This window comes from Lucilia sericata, unplaced genomic scaffold (assembly GCF_015586225.1).
Source record: "Lucilia sericata isolate MDLA Ls3-8-SP2 unplaced genomic scaffold, ASM1558622v1 Contig000013F_arrow, whole genome shotgun sequence".
Taxonomy (NCBI): domain Eukaryota; kingdom Metazoa; phylum Arthropoda; class Insecta; order Diptera; family Calliphoridae; genus Lucilia; species Lucilia sericata.
Window position 1 is genome coordinate 1,193,307 of NW_023994052.1, and position 13,428 is coordinate 1,206,734.

Genomic DNA, 13,428 nt, shown 5'->3' on the forward strand with positions numbered 1-13,428 from the left:
TAGGTGTTTACTTTCCAATAAGCATTTTGAGAAAAGAAAAACAAATTAATTCAAAGTACTTATAATAAAAATCTTTCCATCCCAGGTACTGAATAAAAACTTACTTCTGAGCAAAAGCTTCTTATATCTTATATATATAAAATAATACCCATGATATCCAAATTTACAATGGTTTCCAAATTTACAATTTGTTGAAACCTAATATTTAGATAGTATGTGCAATGAGGATCCATACGAGGCTACATAGTGCACCTGTACTGCACCTATGTACTCATGAGACCATCCGTCTTGATCTTAATATCGGATATATGGTTTTTAATGGTCAGTAGGGAAATACTACAGAACTGGTTTCTATCAATTATTTTTAGTTATATCCCGTGTTCTCTAACCCAAATAAGGTAATTATCATCTCGTCATCTTATTGACAGGTTGACTTCCATTATAGATTCTAATACACCCATTAGATATCCGATAGTATCAATGCCTATTTATTGCCCTTTTTATACCCTGCTGTAAGCTTAGTGGGGATGGTATATTGGATTTCTCCGGAGTAGTGCTTTAGTTTTATACTGTCCTTAAATACCCAGATGAATTTTGAAATGATCGGGCTTCTTTTGATCCCAGCCCACATACATCCCACAAGCATATTTCAGAAAAATAGTGTTTTAACAATAAATGGTTAAAATATATCGGTGGCGAGGTATAAATCAACTTAAATGATTTATTATGAAAACTAAATCACATTTTACTTTCATAACTGGTGTAGGGGGTTATATGGTCGGCCTAGTCAGCCTATAATTTCTTACTTGTTATTTTTATATATCTGATAGTATCTATGTCTATTTATTGTCCTTTTTGAAATATCAGCTTGTAAGTAGAGTCATCTTAAGTCCAAAAACTTTTAAAATTCTATACTTTAAATGTATAAATTAGCGGAAAAACACTTAAAAATTCGAGATTTTAAAATCCCGAAATTCTCCGGGATTTAATTTTTTAAAATCCCGGTTTTCGGTACTTTCACCATAGTGTATTTAATACCTACATCGGCAGAGCGTAAAATTTTCTTGGCTCACTAACACCACTTCAGTTTTTGTTTTCGCATTCTTTGCACTGAAAGAAAAGTTTGTAACATTTTTTAGTGTTGTATAGTGTACTACTTTACAGTATACTCTATATAAAATGACAAAAAACTTTAAATTTTTGATTTTGTATGAATATATGTAATATGATATATATAATATTTACTCCGTGCGGTTAAAAATAATTAAATAATGGAAGATTTTATGAAATTTAAAAAATAATAGATGTTTTGCACTCATATCTCTATATGTCAATTAAGTGAAAATATTATCAGGAATTTAAAATTTCCATTATTTATCACATTCACTCAGAAAAAATAAAATTCGCCAAACGGGAACTTATCTTCATGTTTAACATCAGATATTTCTCTGTGTGTATTTCAAGGTGGCTCTTAAGGTGGCTCTTCGCGTATGTCTGTTTTATGCCAATCGTGTAAACACAAAAAATATAAATCATACTACTTTTATTCTCTTTTTTGTCATACGGATAGAATTTCATTTTACTTTTTCATTAGGCTTGTCGTACGTAAAGTGTGATCGTCTGAAGGGCCCTTAATGTACATATGTATGCATATCTCAATATGATCTGTCAACATTTTGTGTAATGAAACCATCACACATTGAGAGAGATCATTTTTTGAAAGGATTCAAAAAACAAGCAAGTCGCATTAGATCAATGTAAACCACACAAAAAAAGTGAAACAACTGTTTCCATCTTACTTTGTTATTGTTTTATACCAGGCATGGGGGTAATGACTACATTTTCAATTACATTTGATGTAATTGTAATTGAAGAGTCACCGATTACAATTACTTGTAATTGTAATTGAAGGTTCGCCAATTACAATTACTTGTAATTAAAAAATTTCCAGTTACAACAAAAAATATAAATCATACGACTTTTATTCTCTTTTTTGTCATACAATATAATTTCATGTTACTTATTCATTAGACTTTACGTACGTAAAGTGTGGTCGTCTGAAGGGCTCTTAAATAGAAAAAGTTATCTTAATATGCTAATAAAGTACCAAAAATACAGTTTTTTTTCGTTTACTCCCAAAAAAGGAAGGTGTGTCCAATATATGAACAAATTTATTATAAATAAATACATATATATGTATTTGTTGAAAAGTTATAAAGGGCCAAACAAGGTACCAAAATCACTTTTTTTTTTAATTTTCTCCCTTTAAAAGTACAAAAAATTACCAGACACCCATCTGCTCTTTTTAAGAGTAGATACAGATGTATTTAAACTTTTTCTTGTATCACTAATATTGTGCTAGATAAATAAGAAAACCTGTTTTACCCGTTTTTGTTTTTACACCCAAATATACAAATTTCCAAAAATTCCTCCTTAGTAAATCTACATTACCAACAAGACATCTACTGTCAAAATTTCATGATTTAAGGTTTAACCGTTTGGGTTGTGGTATGATGAATCAGTGAGTCAGTAACGCGACTCTTTTATACATAATATGTTTTTGGAAATAGTACCATTATGTTTAAAAATACTTTTTGGTTTGTGTTCAGTACCACTTGAAAATTTCCATGCCTGATTTACATTGTGTTTGTTCTTCTTGTATATTTAGTGGTATTTGTGGGCGTTCTCATTCCATTGTTCGCTATAGATGAAAGTATGTACATATTCGGTATTGTGGTATGGATTCACTTTTATTATAAGTTCAATACACCTGCAGTATGTTTGTGTACTGTCAACTTGTTCAAATTAAATCAGGAATTTCAGAAGATGAAAGCGTGACTCGAATAAATTTTATTCGACAATTTGACGTAATATTTTATTTAATGACGTAAATATGCATACATATATTAATTTGTATTTAAATTGTGTTCAATTTGTATCGGGCAAGAGATTTCCTTATTAAACATTTGATATTGATAAACATTACGGAATTAAAACTAAAACCTTGGAACGGATAGTCGTTGGTATTGTTAAAAGCAGTATACAAGACAAAGACTTTAAATATATGCAGCATGTTTATGTAAAGGGACGATCGGTGGAAACCGCTTTAAACGAAGTTGTCCACTACATATGTAAGTGTATCCTTTGATAGCAAACTGTATACACTAGCGGTAAGAATTGGCACCTTCGATAACGTGCACATTGGTACTCTTATCCTATCCCCAGACAAGTTTTATGTTGACCTGGTGCTGGAACAGATGGATAAGCTGCGAGATGTACGATATAACTATCAGGAAAAAGGTATTTCGCGGTATACCACAAGGTGGCATTTTGTCACTTTACTCGGTTACCACGATTAATAGCCTCCTAAGGGACCTAACTGAGAAAGGTCTTAAACCTGTCTGCTATGCAGACGATGTCGTAATACTTTTAAAGGGAAAGGATCCAAATTACTTATGTAGAAGAACTGAGGTGGCTCTGAATACGGCCTTGAGCTGGATTCAACCGAGGGATCTCAATGTTAACCCGGCGAAGACGGAAATCTGTCTTTTCACAAGAAAGACAAAAATTTCTACGTATACTGAACCTTGCTTCCTGGACAAGAAGATACCGATGACAGACAAAGTTAAGTACTTAGGTGTAATCCTCGACGAGAAATTAAAATGGAGACACCACATTGAGGATAGGACATCGGTGCTGGGCGATATGTAGGAGAACTATAGGCATGAAATGGGGTCTTAGTCCTACTATGACAAATTGGCTTTATAAAAGTGTAATTAGACCCTTCAATAATCTGATGGACTGCTTTGGACAAAAAGTGTGAGTGAGTTCAGCATACATGCTGCTTGGGTATTAGTAGTACCATGAGTACTACTGCAACGTTGCTAGATATTCCACCCATTGGAACATATTTAAGTTATGAGGTGGCGCTTACAGCCGAACGCTGATCCCAGATAGAATGCCTTGGTCAAGCGGAACATTAGAGCAAATACCAGTAGCAAACCGTTGTTACACGGATGGCTCTAAAGTGAGTCTGGAGTTCTATATTTAAGACCCAGAAACAGAAATATACCACCGTTTACCAAATCATAACATAAGCTTCCAGGCAGAAGTCCGAGCAATAACGGAATGCGTAAATTGGATTTCAATAAATATGGCACCCACAGCGCTTAATATATTTAACGACAGCCAGAAGGCAATTAGGGCGATATCAGCCGATAAAATTAAATCTAAGACCGTATTGGACTGTAAGAAAGCTTTAACTGAATACTACTTCAGAGGTAAGGTTTACATCATATGGCTACCAGCCCACTCCGAAGTAGTCGGCAACGAAAGGACGAATGTAATAGCTTTAAAGGGAAGGGAGATCGACGCAGTTAACATGACAAACGCAAAACCATTCGACGCAACAAAAGCTGAACTAAAAATATGGGAGAAAATCCCATAAGGCCTCTTGGAATAATGAAACAGTAGGTAGAACCACAATGATCTCCGTGACCACTCCAAACCTTTGGAACTTCCAAGCACCATGTAAGGAAATGTTTTTTTATAGTTGAATAACTTTTTCATACATGTTTTTGTAGATTTATAAAGTATTTTCGTTTAAATAAGGAAGGCTTTTGCTTCCTTCTGAATGAACTGAAGGATTATTTCCAAAAACCTGTCCGTGGTACCGCTATACCCCCTATATTGAAGCTATGTGCAACACTTAGATTTCTGGCTGACGGGAGTTATAAAAAAAGTTGTGGAAACGATTTTAATGTTTGATTGGCGCAGCCTACAACAAGTGTTGTTATGAAAGATGTTTTAAATATCATCGAACAGCGTGTTTGCGCAAAATGGATAAAAACTCAAATGTCTGAAGAAGAGCAAAACGCTTCAAAACTGTGGTTTATTCAAAAACTGGGTTTCCGGAAATTTTGGGATGTATCGATGGGAGACATGTTCTCATTATTGCTCCAAAAACAAAGATGCAACACTATTATCTCAATAGAAAAAGTGATTTAAAGTCGCATTTGCAGAGAACTGTACAGAACATTTCCTGGATTTTAGGTAACGGTGTTATTTATATGAATATACAGTATTCATATATTGATATTATTAAAAAAAAATATGTATTGATTTGATTCTTAAAGGCGATGCTTGTTACAATGTTTTTTGATGACTCCTTTTCGCATGCCAGAAGTCGGTTCCCCAAAAGCTCGCTACAATACTATACACTCGAAAGCCCGAAATATTGTAGAGCGGACAATTGGAGTATTAAGTAGCCGATTTTGTTGCCTTTTATCTGCACGTGCTTTACATTACTCACCAAACAAAGCTACACATATTGTGTACGTTTGTTGTGCCTTGCATAATAGATGCCTACACTTTCGATTAGAACATCCCGAAGAAATTGCACCCGCTTCAAGTACGGTTCAAAGTAATGAAAATTTCAACATTGAAAGAGATGATGATGATATTGCCAGAAGAATACGAAATAACATCATGATATCACTTTAATAAATTTCAAATGTTTCATTATTCTTTTTCATTTCATGTTTTATTTGTAGGTACTTCATTCAGTATTTTTCAAATTTAAACAAGTAAGAGTGTTATATTCGGCTATGCCGAATCTTATATACCCACCATCAAATTTTGGCTCCTAAGATACTTATTTCTGTCAAATTTCTTCGCTATACTCGTATTTTTACGCCAATAATGAGCGTTAAAGACATTTTCAGAAGGGGACCTTATATGGGCGGATAGGGGCAATTATGGACCGATCCACATAAAATTTGGTAGAGAGAAGTCATATAAAACTTACTTCTGTGAAATTTCATCGCTATACTCGTATTTTTATGACAGTAATGAGCGTTAAAGTAATTTTATGGAGGGGACCTTATATGGGGGGTAGGATCAATTACGGACCGATACACATATAGTTTGGTGGAGAGATATTGGCTTGCATGAAACTTACGTGTGTCAAATTTCATCGCTATATTCGTATGTTTAAGCCAGTAATCAGCATTATAGTCATTTTCCAAAGAGGACCTTATATGGGGGGTAGGGCCAATTATGGACCGATCCACATAAAATTTGGTAAAGAGATTTTGGCTCATATAAAACTTACTGTAAAATTTCATCCCTATATTCGTATTTTTAAACCAGTAATGAGCGTTAAACTAATTTTATGGAGGGGACCTTATATGGGGAGTAGGGGCAATTATGGACCGTTCCACATGAAATTTTGTGGAGAGATTTTTACTCGTATGAAACTTACTCATGTCAAATTTCGTCGCTATACTCGTATTTTTACGCCAATAATGAGCGTTAAAGTCATTTTCTGAAGGGAACCTTATATGGGGGGTAGAGCCAATTATGAACCGATCCACATAAAATTTGGTAGAGAGATTTTGGCTCATATAAAACTTACTTCTGTGAAATTTCATCGCTATATTCGTATTTTTAAGCCAGTAATGAGCGTTAAAGTAATTTTATGGAGGGGACCTTATATGGGGGGTTGGGGCAATTATGAACCGATCCACATAAAATTTGGTAGAGAGATTTTGGCTCATATAAAACTTACTTGTGTCAAATTTCATCGCTATACTCGTATTTTTACGCCAATAATGACCGTTAATGTCATTTTCTGAAGGGGACCTTATATGGGGGGTAGGGTCAATTATGGACCGATCCACATATAGTTTGGTGGAGAGATATTGGCTTGCAAGAAACCCATGTTTAGCAAATTTCGTCGCTATATTCGTATGTTTAAGCCAGTAATCAGAATTATAGTAATTTTCAAAAGGGGACCTTATATGGGGGGTAGGGCCAATTGTGGTTCTATGTCCGACATAATTCAGAATTTTATTTCGGAGGTTAAAAAACTGACTTATGCTAAATTTTGTGTCATTTGCTTCATAAACAACGAATTTGTGAATGTTTGAAGCTTTTTACACAATATTCCGGGGGTACATTTGTATGGGGGCTATGTGAAATCGTTGACCGATTTTGCCCATTTTCAATACCAAACATTTCTGATCAATAAAAAATATTTTGGGAAAATTTCATCTCAATATCTCTTTTTTTGTGGACGCTATCGTGCCAAAAACAGACAGACGGACATAGCCAGATCGTCTTAGAATCTTACGAGGTCCCAGAATATATATACTTTATGGGGTCTGTGAACAATATTTCGATGTGTTACACACGGAATGACAAAATCATCTTTTTGATGGTGGGTATAAAAACAATATACACAAGGCAATGAAACACACAGCCATCCAAACACATGAAACGAAATACTAAATGAATAAGCAGTGTTGTTGTTGTTGCGTATATCAAAGCATGAAAAAAATTTTATTTTTTATGAAATTTTCAGAGGTTGTCTCGGATTTTGCTAATCTCCGGTTTTTATGGACCGATTTTGCTGATTTTAAATAGCGATGTTCTCGAAAGCATGTCTAACAGAATTATTGAAGATTTGGATCTCGCCGATATCTGGGGGCCTCTAAAAACTGATTTCAACAAACACACAGACAGACAGACGGACATAGCTTAATCAACTCCGCTACCTATAAGGATCCAGAATATATATACTTTATGGGGTCGGAAAATTATATTATAGAAATTACAAACGGAATGACAAACTTATATGTACCCTTCTCACAAAGGTGAAGGGTATAAAAATCTTGGGACACCGGTGTTCCGTATACGTGAAAGAGCTAAGTGATTTTCGGAAGTGGGACTTATATGGGAGCTATTACTAATAATGGAGCGATCCGAGAAAAAAGTGGTAGAATGATTTATATGTACACAATACATATTTGTGTCGAATTTTATCCCAATATCTTTAGAATTTAATGAAATATATGCGTTTAAGTGATTTTCGGAAGTGGACCTTATATGGGAGCTATGACCAATTATGAGCCTATCCGGAAAAAACTTCGTAGAGTGACTCATATAAAGACAAAACATATTTGTGGCGAATTTTATCAAGATAGCTTTATTTGACAATGAAATATGTGCATTTAAGTGATTTTCGGAAGTGGGCCTTATATGGGAGCTATGACCAATAATGGACCGATCCGTAAAAAATTTTGGTAGAGTGACCCATATAAAGACAAAACATATTTGTGTCGAATTTTATCCCAATAGCTTTATAATTCAATGAAATATATGCGTTTATGTGATTTTCGGAAGTGGACCTTATATGGGAGCTATGACCAATTATGGGCCTATCCGGAAAAAATGTCGTAGAGTGATTTATATTTAGACTAAACATATTTGTGTCAAATTTTATCAAGATAGCTTTATTTGACAATGAAATATGTGCTTTTAAATGATTTTCGGAAGTGGGCCTTATATGGGAGCTATGACCAATAATGGACCGATCCGTAAAAAATTTGGTAGGATGATTTGTATGTACACAAAACATGTTCAACTCGAATGTTCAACTATGACCAATTGTGGACCGACTGAGATCTACGTTGATAGTATGATTTCTGTTCATATTATATTTGCATGTACAAAATTTTGTGTTGATACCGATATATTTGAGGGAGTTATTAAGTATGATAAACTAATTTCCGTGAATATATACCTTTGTATGGGGGCTATGGGAAATATTGGATCGATTGCAAAGATTTTGAACATAATTGATCACTGTGACAAAATTCATCGAAATATCTTTGGTAGTTTCTGAGAAAACTTCAAAAGAATTAGGGAAAAAAACGTAATTTTTTTCGAGGTAGTCTGAAATTTTTCTCATAACTTTTTACGTGCTGAATCGATATCGCTGATTTTCAATACCAAACTGCTTAGGATAATAATAAATATTTTGGGTGAATTTGGTTGATTTCCTTTTCTTAGTTTTAACGTGAGCGTGTTTTACACAGACAGACGGACATAGCTAAATCGACTCAGAATTTCATAAGGTCCTAGAATATATATACTTTGTTGGGTCTTAGATGAATATTTCTTGGTGTTACACACGGAACGACAAACTTATATATACCCTCTATCACCACTGATGGTGGTGGAGGGTATAAAAAGTAACTTAAAAATAACAGCATACAACAAAAAAATATCACTTCATGTGTTCTAAAAACTATACTATTCTAAAATAATTAGTTAAAGGACTTTTAGCAAAGGAACATTTAACCATTTACGAAACATTTATATCTATTGAAGGGCTCTCATGAAGTGGGGCGGTCAAGGCTTTTTATTTTAACTTCACAAGGATTAGATGAAGCAGCAATGAAATTGTCCATAATTGTATCGACACCCTTTTCCGCTTGTATATTTTCAACACCGAATGATTGTCCCTTATTTGTATTAAATTCGCTAAACTTTCCTCCAGTGGATTCAGCGACACTTCTTGCGAGTGTCCACCACCAGTTGGCAGTAAATTGCTCCTGTTGTTAGTAAGCTTTCGTTTCAAATTTGCCTTATAGTGTATCCAAACCTATAATACACATAAAATACCATTCCAATTTAATTCTATTGGTCTACTTTCCTAACCATTAATTACCCGTCCCCACTCTTGCGCAGTTCTTGATGGCGGACCTAAATTGTTCAGCTCAACGGAAAATTCCTCCCACAATTCTTTGGTTTTATTTTTGCTGCATCCAAACTGAGGTTTACCTCGACCTGTTTCGGGATGCTTCTCCATTAATTCCACAAGTTTGTCAAACTGTTGTTTTGTTGTAACTCTGTTTTTATACCCTCCACCACCATCAGTGGTGATAGAGGGTATATATAAGTTTGTTTGTTTGTTTCCGTGTGTAACACCAAGAAATATTCATCTAAGACCCAACAAAGTATATATATTCTGGGTCCTTATGAAATTCTGAGTCGTTTAGCTATGTCCGTCTGTCTGTCTGTGTAAAACACGCTCACGTTAAAACTAAGAAAAGGAAATCAACCAAATTCACCCAAAATTTTATTATTATCCTAAGCAGTTTGGTATTGAAAATCTGCAATATCGGTTCAGCACGTAAAAAGTTATTAGTAAAAATTTCAGACTACCTCGAAAAAAATTACGTTTTTTTCCTAATTCTTTTGAAGTTTCCTCAGAAACTACCAAAGATATTTCGATGAATTTTGACACAGATTATTTTTTCGAGGAAGTGATCAATTATGTTCAAAATCTTAGCACGTAAAAAGTTATTAGTAAAAATTTCAGACTACCTCGAAAAAAATTACGCATATATTTCATTGTCAAATAAAGCTATCTTGATAAAATTTATATATATTTCATATATATCATTGAATTATAAAGCTATTGGGATAAAATTCGACACAAATATGTTTTGTCTTTATATGAGTCACTCTACGAAATTTTTTCCGGATAGGCTCATAATTGGTCATAGCTCCCATATAAGGTCCACTTCTGAAAATCACTTAAACGCATATATTTCATTAAATTCTAAAGCTATAAGGATAAAATTCGACTTGAATATGTATTGTGTACATATAAATCATTCTACCACTTTTTTCCCGGATCGGTCCATTATTGGTAATAGCTCCCATATAAGTCCCACTTCCGAAAATCACTTAGCTCTTTCACGTATACGGACACCGGTGCCCCAAGATTTTTTTTAATTTCTCTCGATTTTGAGCGTAATTTTGAGTTCACAGCTACATTAAATGGTTATTTCCAAAGAAATAACCAAATAAAGTTATCTTGGTAAAATTCGACACAAATATGTTTTGTCTTTATATGAATCACTCTACGAAATTTTTTCCGGATAGGCTCCCATAGAGGGTCCACTTACGAAAATCACTTAAACGCATATATTTCTTTGAATAATAAAGCTATCGAGATAAAGTACGACTTGAATATGGTTTGTGAGCATATAAATCATTCTACCAAATTTTGTCCGGATTGGTCCATATATGGTAATAGTTCCTATATAAGGTCCACTTCAAAAGAAATCACTTAAAAGCACATATTTCATTATCAAATAAAGATATCTTGATAAAATTCGACACAAATATGTTTTGTGTAAGGTTATAGCTCCTATACATATAAAGTCCACTTCCGAAAATCACTTAAACGCACATATTTTGACATATCGGTCGATAATTGGTCACAACTCCCATATAAGGACCATTTCCGAAAATTACTCAAATGCAAATTGACAATCAAAGTTATCGGGATAAAATTGGACATAAATGTGTATTTTGTATATATAAATCATTCTATGGAATTTTTTCCGGATCGGTCCATAAGTTGTCTTAGCTCCCATATAAGGTATACTTCTGAAAATCACTTAATACCACTTAATTCGCTATTAAATGATTATATCCGGATAAAGTTTAAAATGAATATGTTCTGTGTATAGATAAATCATTATATTAAAATGTTTTCGAACTGGCCTATTAATCTAAATTTTTCTGGATCTAATTAAAATTAGTTTGACATATGCAAAAATTTATCTAAAGATTAGATAGTTAAATGCATAGATAATACACATAATACACATACAACTCAAGCTTTACCACGAAAAAAAGAGCTTTCTCTCTTCACACTTACACGTTCTGTGTGAATTCAACACAAAGCTACAACAACAAATATTCAATATTTCAGGTCCAACATTCGCACAAAAAAAAACGATTCCGACACAATTTTTATAACACAAACACACATTATTTATTTTTATACCCACCATCAAAAAAGATGGGGGGTATATTGATTTTGTCATTCCGTGTGTAACACATCGAAATATTGTTCACAGACCCCATAAAGTATATATATTCTGGGACCTCGTAAGATTCTAAGACGATCTGGCTATGTCCGTCTGTCTGTTGTTGGCACGATAGCGTCCACAAAAAAAGAGATATTGAGATGAAATTTTCCCAAAATATTTTTTATTGATCAGAAATGTTTGGTATTGAAAATGGGCAAAATCGGTCAACGATTTCACATAGCCCCCATACAAATGTACCCCCGGAATATTGTGTAAAAAGCTTCAAACATTCACAAATTCGTTGTTTATGAAGCAAATGGCACAAAATTTAGCATAAGTCAGTTTTTTAACCTCCGAAATAAAATTCTGAATTATGTCGGACATAGAACCACAATTGGCCCTACCCCCCATATAAGGTCCCCTTTTGAAAATTACTATAATTCTGATTACTGGCTTAAACATACGAATATAGCGACGAAATTTGCTAAACATGGGTTTCTTGCAAGCCAATATCTCTCCACCAAACTATATGTGGATCGGTCCTTAATTGCCCCTACCCCCCATATAAGGTCCCCTCCATAAAATTACTTTAACGCTCATTACTGGCTTAAAAATACGAATATAGCGATGAAATTTCACAGAAGTAAGTTTTATATGAGCCAAAATCTCTCTACCAAATTTTATGTGGATCGGTTCATAATTGGCCCTACCCCCCATATAAGGTTCCCTTCAGAAAATGACTTTAACGCTCATTATTGGCGTAAAAATACGAGTATAGCGATGAAATTTGACATGAGTAAGTTTCATACGAGTAAAAATCTCTCCACAAAATTTCATGTGGAACGGTCCATAATTGCCCCTACTTCCCATAGAAGGTCCCCTCCATAAATTACTTTAACGCTCATTACTGGTTTAAAAATACGAATATAGCGATGAAATTTTACAGTAAGTTTTATATGAGCCAAAATCTCTTTACCAAATTTTATGTGGATCGGTCCATAATTGGCCCTACCCCCCATATAAGGTCCTCTTTGGAAAATGACTATAATGCTGATTACTGGCTTAAACATACGAATATAGCGATGAAATTTGACACACGTAAGTTTCATGCAAGCCAATATCTCTCCACCAAACTATATGTGTATCGGTCCGTAATTGATCCTACCCCCCATATAAGGTCCCCTCCATAAAATTACTTTAACGCTCATTACTGGCATAAAAATACGAGTATAGCGATGAAATTTCACAGAAGTAAGTTTTATATGACTTCTCTCTACCAAATTTTATGTGGATCGGTCCATAATTGCCCCTATCCGCCCATATAAGGTCCCCTTCTGAAAATGTCTTTAACGCTCATTATTGGCGTAAAAATACGAGTATAGCGAAGAAATTTGACAGAAATAAGTATCTTAGGAGCCAAAACCTTTATGTGGATCGGGCCTTAAATGACCCTATCCCACATATAAGGTCCCTAACAGCAAATTACTTTAACGCTCATTACTGGCCTAAAAAAGCGGGTAAGGCGATGAAATTCGATATAGTTTTGTATGAGCTAACATCTCTCTACAAAATTTTGTGGGGATCGGTCCATAATTGACTCTACCTTTAATTTTTAGCTAAAATCTCTCTACCATATTTTATGAGGATCGGTCCATAATTAACCTTAACCCCGTATAAGGTCCCTTTAAGAAAATGCTCATTACTGGCTAAAAAATACAAGTAGATCTATGAAATTTGAAATAAATAAACTGAA

At 34.1% G+C, this 13,428-nt stretch overlaps 1 protein-coding gene across 1 annotated transcript; it reads right to left on the minus strand.

Annotated features, from left to right (window-relative positions):
- Positions 1-9,179: 9,179 nt before the first annotated feature.
- Positions 9,180-12,167, minus strand: LOC119604402. The gene is made up of 4 exons (XM_037956975.1): positions 12,140-12,167; positions 9,515-9,708; positions 9,334-9,448; positions 9,180-9,277 (listed from the first exon to the last, which is right to left on the minus strand). The coding sequence occupies exons 1-4, from the start codon at positions 12,165-12,167 to the stop codon at positions 9,180-9,182; spliced, it is 435 nt and encodes a 144-aa protein (XP_037812903.1).
- Between the last annotated feature and the right edge of the window lie 1,261 nt (positions 12,168-13,428).